This window comes from Astatotilapia calliptera, chromosome 14 (assembly GCF_900246225.1).
Source record: "Astatotilapia calliptera chromosome 14, fAstCal1.2, whole genome shotgun sequence".
NCBI classification, from domain to species: domain Eukaryota; kingdom Metazoa; phylum Chordata; class Actinopteri; order Cichliformes; family Cichlidae; genus Astatotilapia; species Astatotilapia calliptera.
In genome coordinates this window covers 6,229,002-6,242,679 of record NC_039315.1, presented here as the reverse complement: position 1 = coordinate 6,242,679, position 13,678 = coordinate 6,229,002, and the positions used below count along the sequence as shown (strand labels likewise).

The window sequence follows — 13,678 nt, the reverse complement described above, 5'->3', positions numbered from 1 at the left end:
TTACACGACTGTATTTTTACTCTTTCACACTTTGAAGCAGTCCCACACAGTCTCATTATCAATGGCATGTTCAATCAAGCACAGGTGGAGCATAGAGAATTACTAATAAGCTGACTGTCTTATCTGAGGCTGGGGTTGGGGTTGGTGTGTCATGGATAATTCAAGGGTGTGGTAAGAGTATTTTTCCGCTCCCATGTGACAGTTTGAAGGAGAAGGAAGAGACTTTCCTCTCACGTCCGGTTCAGTCTGGCTGTGAATGATGGGAGGTTAATGAACCATACAGAGGTGACCGCTAGTGATTAGAAGCATTATGTTCGGTCCTCTGTGAAGTATCTCCCTGTCACCTTAAACTCTAACAAACACCGAAAGACACACTCAAGAGCAAAAAAACTTTCCTTGAAAACAATTGTACTTTAGTTTTTTTGTTTTCAAAGTATTTTTTGACTTTTTCAATGTTGAAGAAGAACTTTTTTTTTCACTCGCTCAAACACATGCAGACTTTGTAGTTGGACAAAAGGACACTCATAGAGGAAGATCACAGTGAGTAATGTTTCTGTGTAAGGAGGAGGAAGCAGAAGTGCAACTTTCACATGTTTAGGTTTTGACTTTAGAGGGGAGAATGTCATTAACTGGAATCAACTGTTCCCTGAAATGCAAATGCATTTTTTGCACTGTTGGTTTGGGGCAGTGACTCATAGGGCATTTCCTTCTAGGGTAGTCTCAGGACACTTTAGATGGTGAAGACAAAAGGCCATTTGGCTCAGACAGAGGAGCCAATTTGCATTGCAGTGAGGGTTTGCCCTTTGGATTCCAATTCTACAAACATGACACCTTTTTCCTTTTGTTATTCAGCTTTTACTGTCTACCCTTTGAGGGTGGGAGGTGGCAGAGGTGTTTGGTCAGTAGGAAAATGTCACTGTCACAGTGCTGCTGAAAGTCTCTCCCCCACCTCTCGTCTGTTATCTGTTGTTTGTGTAGTGATGGTGCCAGTGGCTCACGCCCAGCCTTCCCATGGGCTTCACGACTGGCAGGAATCACAGCTACATTTGTGTGTGTGTGTGTGTGTGTGTGTGTGTGTGTGTGTGTGTGTGTGTGTGTGTGTGTGTGTGTGTGTGTGTGTAATATAAATGTTACGTTCTTACTGAAAGAAGTTAGCTTATATATATATATATATATATTGATTTTGATTCCGTGGTTTACACTTCTCATAAAAAACTATTTCCTGTGTTTCTTATTGAATTAAACTTTTGGCAAAACATGACCATAAGACCGAGGGGAAATAGTTGCCAGCTTTTCGGTATAAATAATCAGTAAATTCCAGATAATAAATCAAAGTTTTGTCATTTGTTTTTAATCCCTGAACTGTCACCCACTTCCTGTTAAGTTGTCATATCCATTTTAATAATGTTTTCCTAATCTCAGACTTACTCCTCATGTATTCAGTTTCCTCTAAGCTGCCAACAGTAATTCCTATAACACATGTCATTATTTCTTTTTTATTGTGATAGTCACCTTACTCCAACACAGTGGGCTCAGGTAAACAGCTTAACCCCCCTTTTCTTTGCACACATTAAGCTCATAATCTAAATAGGCAAAACGTAAGCAGGCTGAATGCTCCTCCATACTTCAAATCACTGTCGGCATGAACACGTCTGTGTCCGTTACATTGATTCTTGTCTCGGTCCACAGCGGCACCCAAAGTGAATCGAATGAAGCGCTTTGTTTGGAAAAATATCTGCGTTTATGTCACCGCTGAAATTTCGATCTGTGCAGCATAAGTTGCTCCGTCGATACTTAAACGAGATAAAAATGCCAAAGTCTGTCTCCTTCCTCTTTTCTTCGAGCTAACATTATCCACAGATCCGTCTGTACGAGTGAAATTCTCTGAAAATGTTTTCTTTTCATTAGTCGTGTTCATGGGGGTGTTTTCATGTCTAAATCTGGACACCGAGCAAAGTATTTATTGATCAGTGACTCAAATCACTGCATATTGTTTAAAGGGAAATGAATTATGTTTGCCTTTCAAAGAAAATGCAGTTACAGAAGCAACAAACTAAAGAAACAATAAACAAGCCATACTAACGGCTGTTATAGAAACTAATACAGAAACGTGCTTTAATTGCTCCCCCACACACATTAGCACAATGAAACAATGGCTGCTCAGTCACACATTTTACTGCAAGCAATAAGACATCTCAAATCAATATTACATTTATTATGTTCCTGTATATTGTCCATGTAGGTTTTCCTCCTGTACATGTGAGTGCAGCTTTCTCACTACTGCATATCTTGTTTAAGTATTAAGTCACCAGAGGGAAGGATTATGTGGATTAACGATGCCAGGCATTTCTCTGCAGAGTCACATGGACGCTAAGCATTCTGTGAACATGAGAAATCCTGACTGGTGCCTCGTACTGGAGCTGCTTTTAAAAGGGGGCCAGACTGTGAGAATGGCTTCACCATACCTCTGCCAAAATTAGACCGGTTGCCACCGCTCAGTGAGGCCTGAAAAGTTTATAGAACAGTTGACACTGGAGCTGACTGCAGTGTAGCTGTTTTTATGCACAACATGGGCAGATTACCAGAAACTGTTTATGAGAGAAGCCAGGCTCCACCGTTTATTCGACTGTCTGGTCACGGAGGAAATTTGTGTACAGTTTGTTTTGGCACGTTCAGAGTTTGCACCTCTGTGACTGCTTTGGTGGATCACCTCTGAGGTGCGAACCCTGCTGTTTTGAAGATTATGACTCTTATGTATTCATCTCCCCTTTCCCACTGTTCTCTCAGTGTGTGTCCCAAGCTCACACGCTTTTCATGCATACTGGCCTGACAGGTCAACCTGAGACCACACAACCACACACATACACATACACACAGATTGGATTAGCTTCTTCTGGATTTTGCCCAGATGCTGTGTGGTAGGTCATGTAATAATTGACCCGCACTGGTCCTGCAGGGGCTTACTGAAGCCTCATTAAGGAATGTTTCTTTCTCTTTTCTTTTTTGGGGGGATGTTTTTGTGCCAGCTGTCTTAGCTACACCTTCCTTATTCTCTTATTTCTGCACACAATCTGCATTGTTACCGATATCGGGCTTTATTTAGTCCTTTTCAGAGCTTGCATGGAAAATCATTTTCTCCCTTTCATATCAAACAGTGGGAAAATGTCCTCCACAGACTTGATAATGGCCTGAACTTAAATAATCCATCTCAGTAAATGTAAAGCATTAATCCATTTAGACCGTTTCTGTGACTTGTTGTTATTTCATTTCATGTCATGTCGATTATTTTCAGCATTTCTTGTCATTACATGATAGAAATAGTGGGGCGAAACAGGAAATGTTGGTAAAAAGAGAAGGGAAATGACACAGAGCAAAGAAAATCACCATCAATTATCTTCTAATGACTTATCCTCTGGAGGACAGTTTTTCAGGGCTTTCAGCAAAGACAGTGGATGTCTTTATGTCTTTTCCCATATGCCACAAGTAAGTGCTTATGAATTCAGATACATTTTAAAATGCTACATTATGCATCATTATCAGAAAACACCCGATCATCCTTATTTTCTTCTCCACAGTCCCCGTAGAGAGCATGCTTCTGGTCCCAAAATCTTGTCCCTTGCAAATTTATGTTGATTCATCTTTTACAGAGATTTCACTGCACTTAGGTTCAGCATTTATCTTGTAAATATATTATTTTGAAGTAAAAAGAGAATTAGAAGTGTTTCTCTGTTTCTTTATATTTATGTAACAATACAGCAATAAATAAGTCAAATGTGTACACAATGTATAGCAAACAGTGGTTTAATGTAGACTAGATATAGATGCTTTAACTCGCTCATGTTTTACCCTTCAAACGACAAACACTCTGTTTGTGTAGCTTGGTTCTTAGAGGGCCAGGCTCTAATATCTGTGGTATATTTATCTGTTACGGGAATAAAAAGGAGCATTGTTTGTGTGTTCATTCAGTGTTTCATGCGTTACAGCACAACATGCCCTGCCATGTCTTAGCTTGTTTTATGTGGAACTTGGCTCGGCTCTCAGAGCAGACCAATAAAACATGTTTGTGTGTAGGAGGCGGACTGGGAAAGCGGTGGCACACACACTGGTGTGTGTTTGGAGTAAAGAGTGAAAACGAGCTGAATGATCCTCAACCCACACAGCTTTTGACAAGCGCCTGTCTCTCCTGCGTTCACGCCACCTTCTTTATTGCATTACAGTCTGCGTTGACTTGAGAATAATATTTGAAGCTGGGATATAAGCCAATCGGCGCATGTTTCCTGCTGCTGTTTACCCAATTTGCCTGAGCTTTCCTCTGTCTCACCGCCTCTCCCTTTTTCCAGCTTCCACTCCCTCTCGCCGTCTTTTGTCTCCCCTCTTGCTGAGCTTACGCACAGGAGCAGGTGTTCACACTTACACGATATAACATCTCACGGTGAGTCAGTAATGAGAGATGAGAGGGCTCGATGACTTTTTAGGCGCGGTGGCTTATTTGTCCGTGAGGTGTGTGCCTCAGCAGTTAAAATTACATTCAGATTGTTTTTGTATTTTAGCAGCATAGAGATACACACACACACACACACACACACACACACACACACACACACACACACACACACAATGGTGGTAACGCATGACAAAGAAAATATTTTGTATCGAAGCATATTTCTGTATGCCAACAAAATCTCAAAAGACAGCATGATTTTCAGTGCAGTCCCGTTTGCTCTTCAAAATATGCTGAAGGCTCATCTTTTTTTAATCCCACTTATTAATCTATTATTTCATGTCTCCAGGCAATCTAATCTGTTTTTTCTGTTTGTATAAAGCCTTCAGGTCTAGCGAGCTGAATTAGCAATAACATTACATGAGGATTTTTTTACACCCTGATCATAAATATCAGCAAAAATAATTGACAGTCAAAGGGCTGCTGTACTGTAAAAATTAAAAAATGAAATAGTGGCCTGATCTTCTATTTCATGTTGAATCACATCGAGATTGAAGAACGTAATTAAATATTATTGCATATAACCTCCATTTCGCTGGCCCTCGTGGGTTGACAGAGCACATCGTTCTTGAATGACATAAAGAACTGGAACAATGACACTCCAGTTGTGTGCTTGACTGCTCTGGAAATGACATTCAGATGAGCGACTGTCCAAGGCTGAGTCGCAACCAAACAAAAATTGTCTGTTTCAAAGTTGGACCAAAATGTGCGACATGTTGAATCAAGAACAAAGGAATCTACGTCTCCTGTAGCAGTGTGCATTTCGCCGTGTGTTTTCTAAAGGTGACACGGAAAAGACAGGAACCACAAAGGAGCTAGTTTTCTGTGTGTCACTTCTCGCGCTCTCAGACGCCCTCCATTGCACTGCTCTTTGTGCAGGTCTGGCTCCTAAACTGGCATGTGACTGCAGATTTACCACAGTGGTATTAACTGCCTCCACTCTTCCTACAGTGCTATTGTTGTCTTTGAAGAATTAAATATAAAGTGGGAGTCAAAGGGGTGTCGAGACACACCCAACACTTGTTTTTCAACGGCAACCTTGTAGTTGTAGTCAGGCTGTCACTATCCCCTCTACACCTCTCTGCTCCTGAGGCACTCTGAGAATACCTGAGAAAGCAGGTGGAGAGCAAACAGGCTTAAATTTTTTGTTCAGGTCAATCCTCGCTAGTTGCTGTCTTTTCAACAATTAACAGTTTGTTGGATTTAACAGCGTAAAAATATACATAGTTCACCATGCAAAGTCTACAAAATTTTTCAAATAGAAGAATTTGTTAGGCCAGCAGGTAAAACATTATTATATGTGTGTATAAGTAAACAAAGTGGAAGTAAATTCAAAGAAAAGAAAATGTATATAGTATACAGTACTGTATTTGTTTTTGTAAGCCTCTATCTAGCTACAGTTCAATAACTGTAATAATAACCTAAATCTTAGTGTTCAGTTTTTAACCGTTTGAGATTTGCTGCCGTTTTATTCCTTGTTTGATTGCCTATTTTAGTTCAGAGAGGGAGTATTGGAGCAGGGTAAAGGCATAATCAGGTAGTCTGTGTGGACGGACATGTTTTGAGGATGTGCTTGTTGCTAAATGTGCACGTGTATACTTATGTAGGTATGTGTTGGGCTGGAGCTTTATTCAGTTGATGTGTGTTTGTCTGTGTGCAAGCAGACTGAGCTCTGGTTAACTCTGCAGCTCATCACGCAGCACAGCCAACTGCTGATTACACAGCACTTGTTTTGTCCTCACTCTACTCTGTTCTGCATCCATTGTCAGCCTGGGAGCCTGCACAGAATTAAACAGAGAGCTTTGTCTAACACGCTGTTACTCAAGCGTTGCTCTTCAGCTGTTTTGTCCTTGGCTCAGTGCTACAGCGGCGATACCTCTGCCCACATCTTCTCTGTGTTGAGAACCCAGCAAATGGTCAGAAATGTGTCGCCACTCATTGCCTTGATCTCCCTCTGGGGCTGAAGCGTGTTTACTCAGTCTGATGATATTATGACAATCAAGTGGGCATCAGTTCTGTTCCACTCCCTGTCTGGGGACTCCCTAGTGTCTGCTTTGGGACAGTTTGGCATGCAGACCTACATCGCTTCACTGATTAATATGAGATGCCTGTGCAGTAGCACCACTAGCATCACGTGAACATTAGCAGGATGTGACTTATTGTTTCAATGAGGAGCCGATGACACGACCCATGCTAAACACACACCGAGCCACATGAAAGCCAATTGTGCAACAGATGACTGCACAGTAGCTTTGAATGTGTCCATTTGATATCATAAGAGCTGTTTAGTTATCAAATGAAGGACATGCATCTGGGTGTTTGTGCTTCCTGCTTGCTTAAAGAGGAACTACAGTATATTGTTTAGGAAATCATAACAGAGAAGAGTATACAAAGATAGCAGAAGCTAACAGTTAAGATCAAAGGGTGTGCAAGTAAACAAAGATGGGGAATGGCGTTAGAAGAAAGAAATATTATGGATATATTTCCAGAATATCTTGAAAAACCTGCTTATCTTGTTCTAATATGTCTGCACAGCTGACCTGATGATGCAGAGTGTGTGGATTGTTTACTCTGAAGAATAAATGATCTCTACTTTGTAGAAAGACTTTGGTCCCGGGAGGTCTAGACAATCAAAGCTCTGCCTTCAACTAGGAATGTCCTGGTTTGTGAGGCGTGACGGACTGCAGTTTTTTTCCCCGTCTGATCTCCTGCTCTCTGTGTGAAGCCTCTTAGTTACTCAGTGCACATCAGAGCTAAAAATGTTGTGCACAAATCCAATCAAACCTCCACTTGTTTAACCATCCACCCTGCCAAATATTCCCCAGGTGCAATTAATTTGTCTCCTGTCTGAATCCCTCTGCTCTCTCAGCACTGCAGCAGAGAGTTGGCAGCAGCCAAGACATGCAATACTTCATGTCTTATAAGTTCTGTATTACAGCACATAATCCAAATCTGGTTTATCCGATCAGACTCCATAATGCAGAATGGTGTTTATGAGAGATGGGAGTGGGGCAGACAGCTTCTCAAGTCTGTCAACCAGCTTATTCCCCAGCTTTTATGGGCTTTATGATGACTGAGTGTTTTAACCCTTATTTCTCTCTTTGCTCTTGTCCTTCTGCAGGCACTGGCAGCAAACGCAGGCACAGGGTTTGCCGTGGCCGAGCCACAGGTGGCGATGTTCTGTGGAAAGCTCAACATGCACATCAACATTCAAACCGGCCGCTGGGAACCAGACCCATCTGGGACTAAGAGCTGTGTAAGAACCAAAGACGGTATACTGCAGTACTGCCAGGAGGTAAGACATTGTGACACAGACACGTCTTTATCCTGTCAGTCTCACAGACTTGATGAAACTCATTTACTACTTAGAACGCTCAGTAGCTTCATGAGTTGTCAGTTCATTAAATTAGATGGCTAGGGATGCAACTGTGTGAAAGTGCAAGAAACGTGTTTGAAGTAACAATTGCACGGATTTTTATTTTATTATTATTTTTTTGGATAGTTGTTTTTATATGACTGCAATTAATCAAATTTAATTTCAGAACCACTTTCGGCTTTGAATGATTATTAAAGCTAGATAATCGAGATAAAGCAATTATTTTGCTGCGTTCTGTTTTGCAGTAATTGTTTTGCTTTCCTTTCCATTTACCTCTCAATGAATGTGCCAGACCGTGGCATATTTGGTTTCTTTATTTATTTCTAGCAGTTATTTAGTTGTTTAATTTGAATTATAATTAAAGTTCAGAGAAGTTTTAACAAATTAAGCTTTGCCTGTTAAGTAAAGTCTTTGAGTAGTTGTGTTAAACAATCCTGGTCTCAACACTGACCAAAACAACTGTGATGATGACTTTTGTGATAACTGAGCATGACATTACGTTGCCATTTATCCCCCATTTGTGCCATAGAAACAAGGAAATTTTCTTAAATTCGTGTATTTTTGAACATATATTTTGTCACATTTTCTTTATACTTTTTATACCTAAATAATAAAATAATAATTTCATCATGTCTGGTTGATTTTAAGAGTTTTCGGGTGGCACATGTGTGATGGCTAAACCTGCAGTCTACTGTGTGCTTTTATTCATTTTTCTTGTTCCATTTAGCAGCTTATTGGTGCTGCTGTCAGGAAATATATTAAATGTCATTTACTGAGAGTTAACTGAGAAGAATACTTTGACATTTTTGGATACACGCCTGTTTTCTGTCTGGTGGGGAGTTAGATGAGAGGATCAAACCGATCTCATGTCTGTACAAAAATAAAAAAGCAGTGAATTGGAAAAAAAAACAAGATATCCGGTTTAATAAGTGAACTTTAGAGCTGCTTTCAGGCAGATTTTTGGACAGAGCCAGGCTATTTTCTTTTTTCAGCCTTCTTGCTAAACTAAGATAACCTGCTCGTGGCAAATGAAAATGGTGTCTGTTCAAAACAGCTGGGTTTGCTTCACAGTAGGTTCACAATGAAATAACAAACTTTTGCACAACTTTAGATTATTAAGTATAAATTATTTGTTGAGGACATTTTAGGTTAGGTGGGTGGCATTGAAGACTAAATTGATGTGTACTGAGGGAAATTAGCTACTGTGGTGAGGGGAAAAGCCAATTTTCATTTTTCTGTGATTTGTCACTAGAGAGGCTATAAGGTGTTATTTACACTATGGTGGGTGGCTTTTAAATTCCCAGATCTTGTGACTGTCATTTTCTCAAGCTGCCTCTAAAACGAAGTTTTACACAACATGGATATCCTCACTCTTATTTACTCAGTACTCCTACTATACCTGCTAACCCAGGAGGCTTCTGGAAATGGTGTCATGGTTTATTATGCAGCCATCCAAGGGAAGAAAAAAAAAGCAGGGCTGTACATTTTCAAGCAACCTATCTCAAAAGCTTCAGTTGCATTTACCAATGACATTTTGTTGGCATTTGGGGAAAGTGTAAATCATATGCTCTTTCACGGATGAACAGATGGCATCTAGAGAGTATAAAGTGTGGATTAAAGGATCCTACTGAAGCTCCACTTATCTCACCTTCTCTCTCTCTTTCACACACATCTACACACGGACACACACGTACACAAATGTACGTTCTCTCAGTGCTTAATATTAATTTGGGTCTTCTTCTTCCTGCAGATGTATCCAGAACTCCAGATTACAAATGTGGTGGAAGCCAACCAGCCCATTCGCATTGAGAACTGGTGCAAGAAAGAGAAGAAAGTGTGCAAAGGGCACGCCCATGTTGTAGTGCCTTACAAATGCTTAGGTAAGCTTGTGCACTTATGAGTGGTTCAAGGGTCGGGAGAAATCACTTAGGTGGTAAATAACCCTTCAAATCTAGATGTTCTTCATTTTCCCCCTTTGTCTGTATTATCCATCAGGGTGGAGAAAGATTAGAGTATGATACATCTTAGCCACAGGCAGAGGTGACATAGAGCAATATTGGAGTCTGATTCAGTTGACTAATTCTGGCCTTGAGCTGCAGATTGAGCAGATCCAGGCTGGATGGGAGCTAATGTGTTTCAGAATGGATGGCTTAGGGCCATGAGCCTTTTATTGCTGGGGAGGCTTGTTGAGCAATAAACTGCAATCTTATCCCCCCCTTCCTCAGACAGTGGCCATAAACTCACACAGACACACAGGGTCAGCAAGAGAGGGGTCTGTGAGGAGGCCTACTTTATTACTCCCCATTTCGCCATTCGCCTGCACTGTCATAGACAATGCTCTCTCTCCTCTGTCTCCTGCAGAATCTCTGTAATCAGCAGTGGCAACATGGCTATATTCTGGTTTATTAAATGTCAGATATAGCCCCAGACTATGCAGGCCACATGCCTCTGTGGCCCCTGACTTACAAAAACACAGTACACTCCTGCTACCGCTGAGGATTGCAATAAGATAGAAATGGAGTCTTGAAACTCCTCCCTGTATTTGTCCAGCCATGTCAGGAAGAAAAAATATCTTCCTTCATGCTGCTAACACTTTCCGACATTCTTCCTCTGTCCAAAGGCCTCTTGCTGATTGAGTTGTGCCGCTTTCCAGGATGAAAAAGCCATTAGCACTTGCACTGGACTGTGAAATAGGCTACCATTCAAGAGCATTTTTGGCAAATGCAGAGAGGTGGTTTTGGGGTACTCCATGGGACAGCAAACACACATCCAGAGCGGCTACTTGGTGGCTGAGACGTGAATACAGATGAGAGATTTAGAGGCGGAATCATTTTCCAAAATTTCACTATGGCTTCCTCTCATCTGACATCCAGAGGCTACAATACTTAATAGGACTGTACTTTCACTACAGCTGACTGTTGCACCTGAACTCTTTAAGCATAGTTCAACAGCAGTGAAACTACTTCCATTTGATTAGGCCAATTTCATTACCTCTTCTAGAATAATTAAGGATTCACTCTTGCACATTTTTCGTCATCATTGTTAAAGGGGTGACACTCATGCCCTATCAATTTACAGAGCCCTCTCTGCTGCTCTGCTAAGCTCCAAATGAGGAGCCTCAACTGAGAAAGCAGAGGACAGATGGAGAAGGAGAGATAAACATAAGGTGTTGGTGAGAAGAAGGCTGTTCAGAGGGTTACTGCTTAATTATGTATCAGAATCAGAATCAGAATCAGAATACTTTATTGATCCCTGGGGGAAATTATTTTTTGTTACAGTGCTCCATTTTAAACCAACATTAAGACAAGACAGACAATACGCTAACTAAGAATAGTACAATATATACATATATATACATACATACATACATACATAAGTCACTTATAAATAAATATTTGGAAAAGAAACATGTGTAGTTGTAGCAGCAAACAGTGTGTTAAGTGGATGCGTTGTACAGGGAGATGGCCACAGGCAGGAATGATTTCCTGTGTCGTTCAGTGGTGCTTTTCGGTAATCTCAGTCTCTCACTGAACGAGCTCCTGTGACTGACCAACATGTCATGGAGTGGGTGGGAGGTGTTATCCAACATTGTCTTTATCTTGGACAGCATCCGCCTCTCCGACACCACCTTGAGGGAGTCCAGCTCCATCCCCACAACATTGCTGGCCTTACGGATCAGTTTATTAAGTCTGTTGGCATCTGCGACCCTCAGCCTGCTCCCCCAGCATGCAACAGCATAGAGGATCGCACTGGCCACCACAGACTCATAGAAAATCCTCAGCATTTTCTGGCAGATGTTGAAGGACCTCAGTCGCCTCAAAAAATAGAGACGACTCTGGCCCTTCCTGTAAAGTGCTGTGGTGTTTTTAGCCCAGTCCAGTTTATTGTCAATGTGTACTCCAAGGTATTTATAGTCCTCCACAATGTCAACACTGACCCCCTGGATTGAAACAGGGGTCAAGTGTTTGTATGTAATGGAGCATTTTAGGGGGATTAGTTGGAGGGCTCTGATCATACGCTTCATGACATGCCATGCTTCTGCCACTTCACCGTGGCTCCTCTCTGCAGTCCATTACTTGTCAGGCCTCTCTATCATATCAAATGCAGTAACAAGTGCTTTTAAATTATTCATTGTTTGCAATGTCTGCATAATGTTTCAGAGAAATGGACATCAGAGGTTCCGCCTTTTGTTTGTCAGTGTACTTTAATTATACTAGATTCAAAAAGAAATGAAATGCTCCAAAGGGAGCTGGGCTTTAGCTGGAAGGATTCGATTAAAAGGGCTAGACCTGCACCCATGTCAAATTAATAGGTTTATATGAATAATGCAAGTGCTAAGGAAGAAGCTCAGTGTAAAAGGAGAGAGATGGGTTGTGCTGTAGTCCATCTCTCTCCATGCAAAGGCTCAGAGCCACAATCCCTCCATGTTTCCTGTCCTCAAACAATGGCTCTGCAAATGAATGCGATTTTTGTTCCATGGCGCTTTAATCCCTGCAGCATGATGTCTTTGTCAGACGAGTCAGGATTATTTTAGAGACTTTTTTATTATTATGTCTAGAATGGTAAAAACGGTTATTGCACATGTGTGACTCTGGTGTTTGTTGGCGTGTCTGTTACATAGTGATTAAATTGACTGCAGACTGCATGTTATTGGAGAAAAATATAGGTGCACTCTTTGTATTTGCAAACACTGATTTATTGAGACAACTTTACATTTGCATTTTGGTTTTATAGAACTAGGGGCTTAAATTCTGCTGCCCCTGGTAGCTGTCTCCAATATGGCATCATTTATTTGAGGCATATTAAAGCCTTTTTAAGATACTTTGTAGACTTTTCAGGAGGCATTTTAAAGCGATGTTTAGGTGGGTGGGAAATGTACATAATTGCATAACATTTATGCACATGGCACATTCTTTGCTTTTCCTGTTGACTAAGTCTATTGGTGGAACAAAGGGCAGGATACACAGTGACAAGTTCAGTTGTCGTAACAGATGCTGAGTTGTGCTATTGTGAATACACTGAAAATGTGTACAAAAAAAGCTTGGTGCGCTATCTGTTAGTATTCCATTATGGCTTGAAAAATGTTTTGCAGAGTCAGAAATAAGTCTTCAGGCCATCACAAAACATTTTCTAGGGTCTAAAACCAGTAGTTAAATGAAGTGTTCTTTCCATTATGTGTCATCGAACTCCAGCTACTTCCTGATTTTAGAAATGTCTGGTTCCCTCCCCAAAAAAGCACAATCCAAATGTAAATGACAGGTTAGCCAAGAAATCAAAAATAACTTCACATTAAACGAGCTATATGGCTTAAAATCAGACAAAGCAACAGGTGCATGCATGTATTAATAATATTCCTCTAATTTATTTTAAAATTATGTATTTCAAACTATTTTTGTCCAGGAAACACTCATTTTTTCCATCCATATTTATATTTGAATTTAGGGTGTAGAAATTATCACTGAAATTAATGACAGCAGGTTTCACCTTGAGAGTCCTTGAAACACAAAAGCTATGCGCTATGATTTAGCACCTTGCAGCAGTGAGAGGATCTTCAGTACATGCCTTATATGCATTCGGTGCAGCCAGACCAGGAATTTGACAGTGTTAGCAAGGGCATCTGATAGATGGCAGGTTAAAGGAAAAGTGGATGAATAGAGTATGTGGAGAGGAGGTCACCGAAATAGAAGAGTATGCTCTTATGCTCACACTTGCAACTACACAAACTGATAATGCACAGAAAACACACGGTGCTGGGTTTCTTGCAGTGAGCAAGGCACAGCTGCTCACCGAACACCATCATC

General features: G+C 40.9%; 1 protein-coding gene across 6 annotated transcripts in view; it reads left to right on the top strand.

Moving 5' to 3' along the window:
* Window positions 1-13,678, top strand: part of aplp2 (amyloid beta (A4) precursor-like protein 2) — a 53,521-nt gene that overhangs the window by 21,360 nt on the left and 18,483 nt on the right. For all 6 annotated transcript variants that reach the window (XM_026191433.1, XM_026191432.1, XM_026191429.1 and 3 more), the window contains exons 2-3: window positions 7,623-7,796; window positions 9,628-9,757. In XM_026191433.1, coding sequence (XP_026047218.1) covers window positions 7,623-7,796; window positions 9,628-9,757 — 304 coding nt within the window. The remainder of the gene's footprint in view (window positions 1-7,622; window positions 7,797-9,627; window positions 9,758-13,678) is intronic.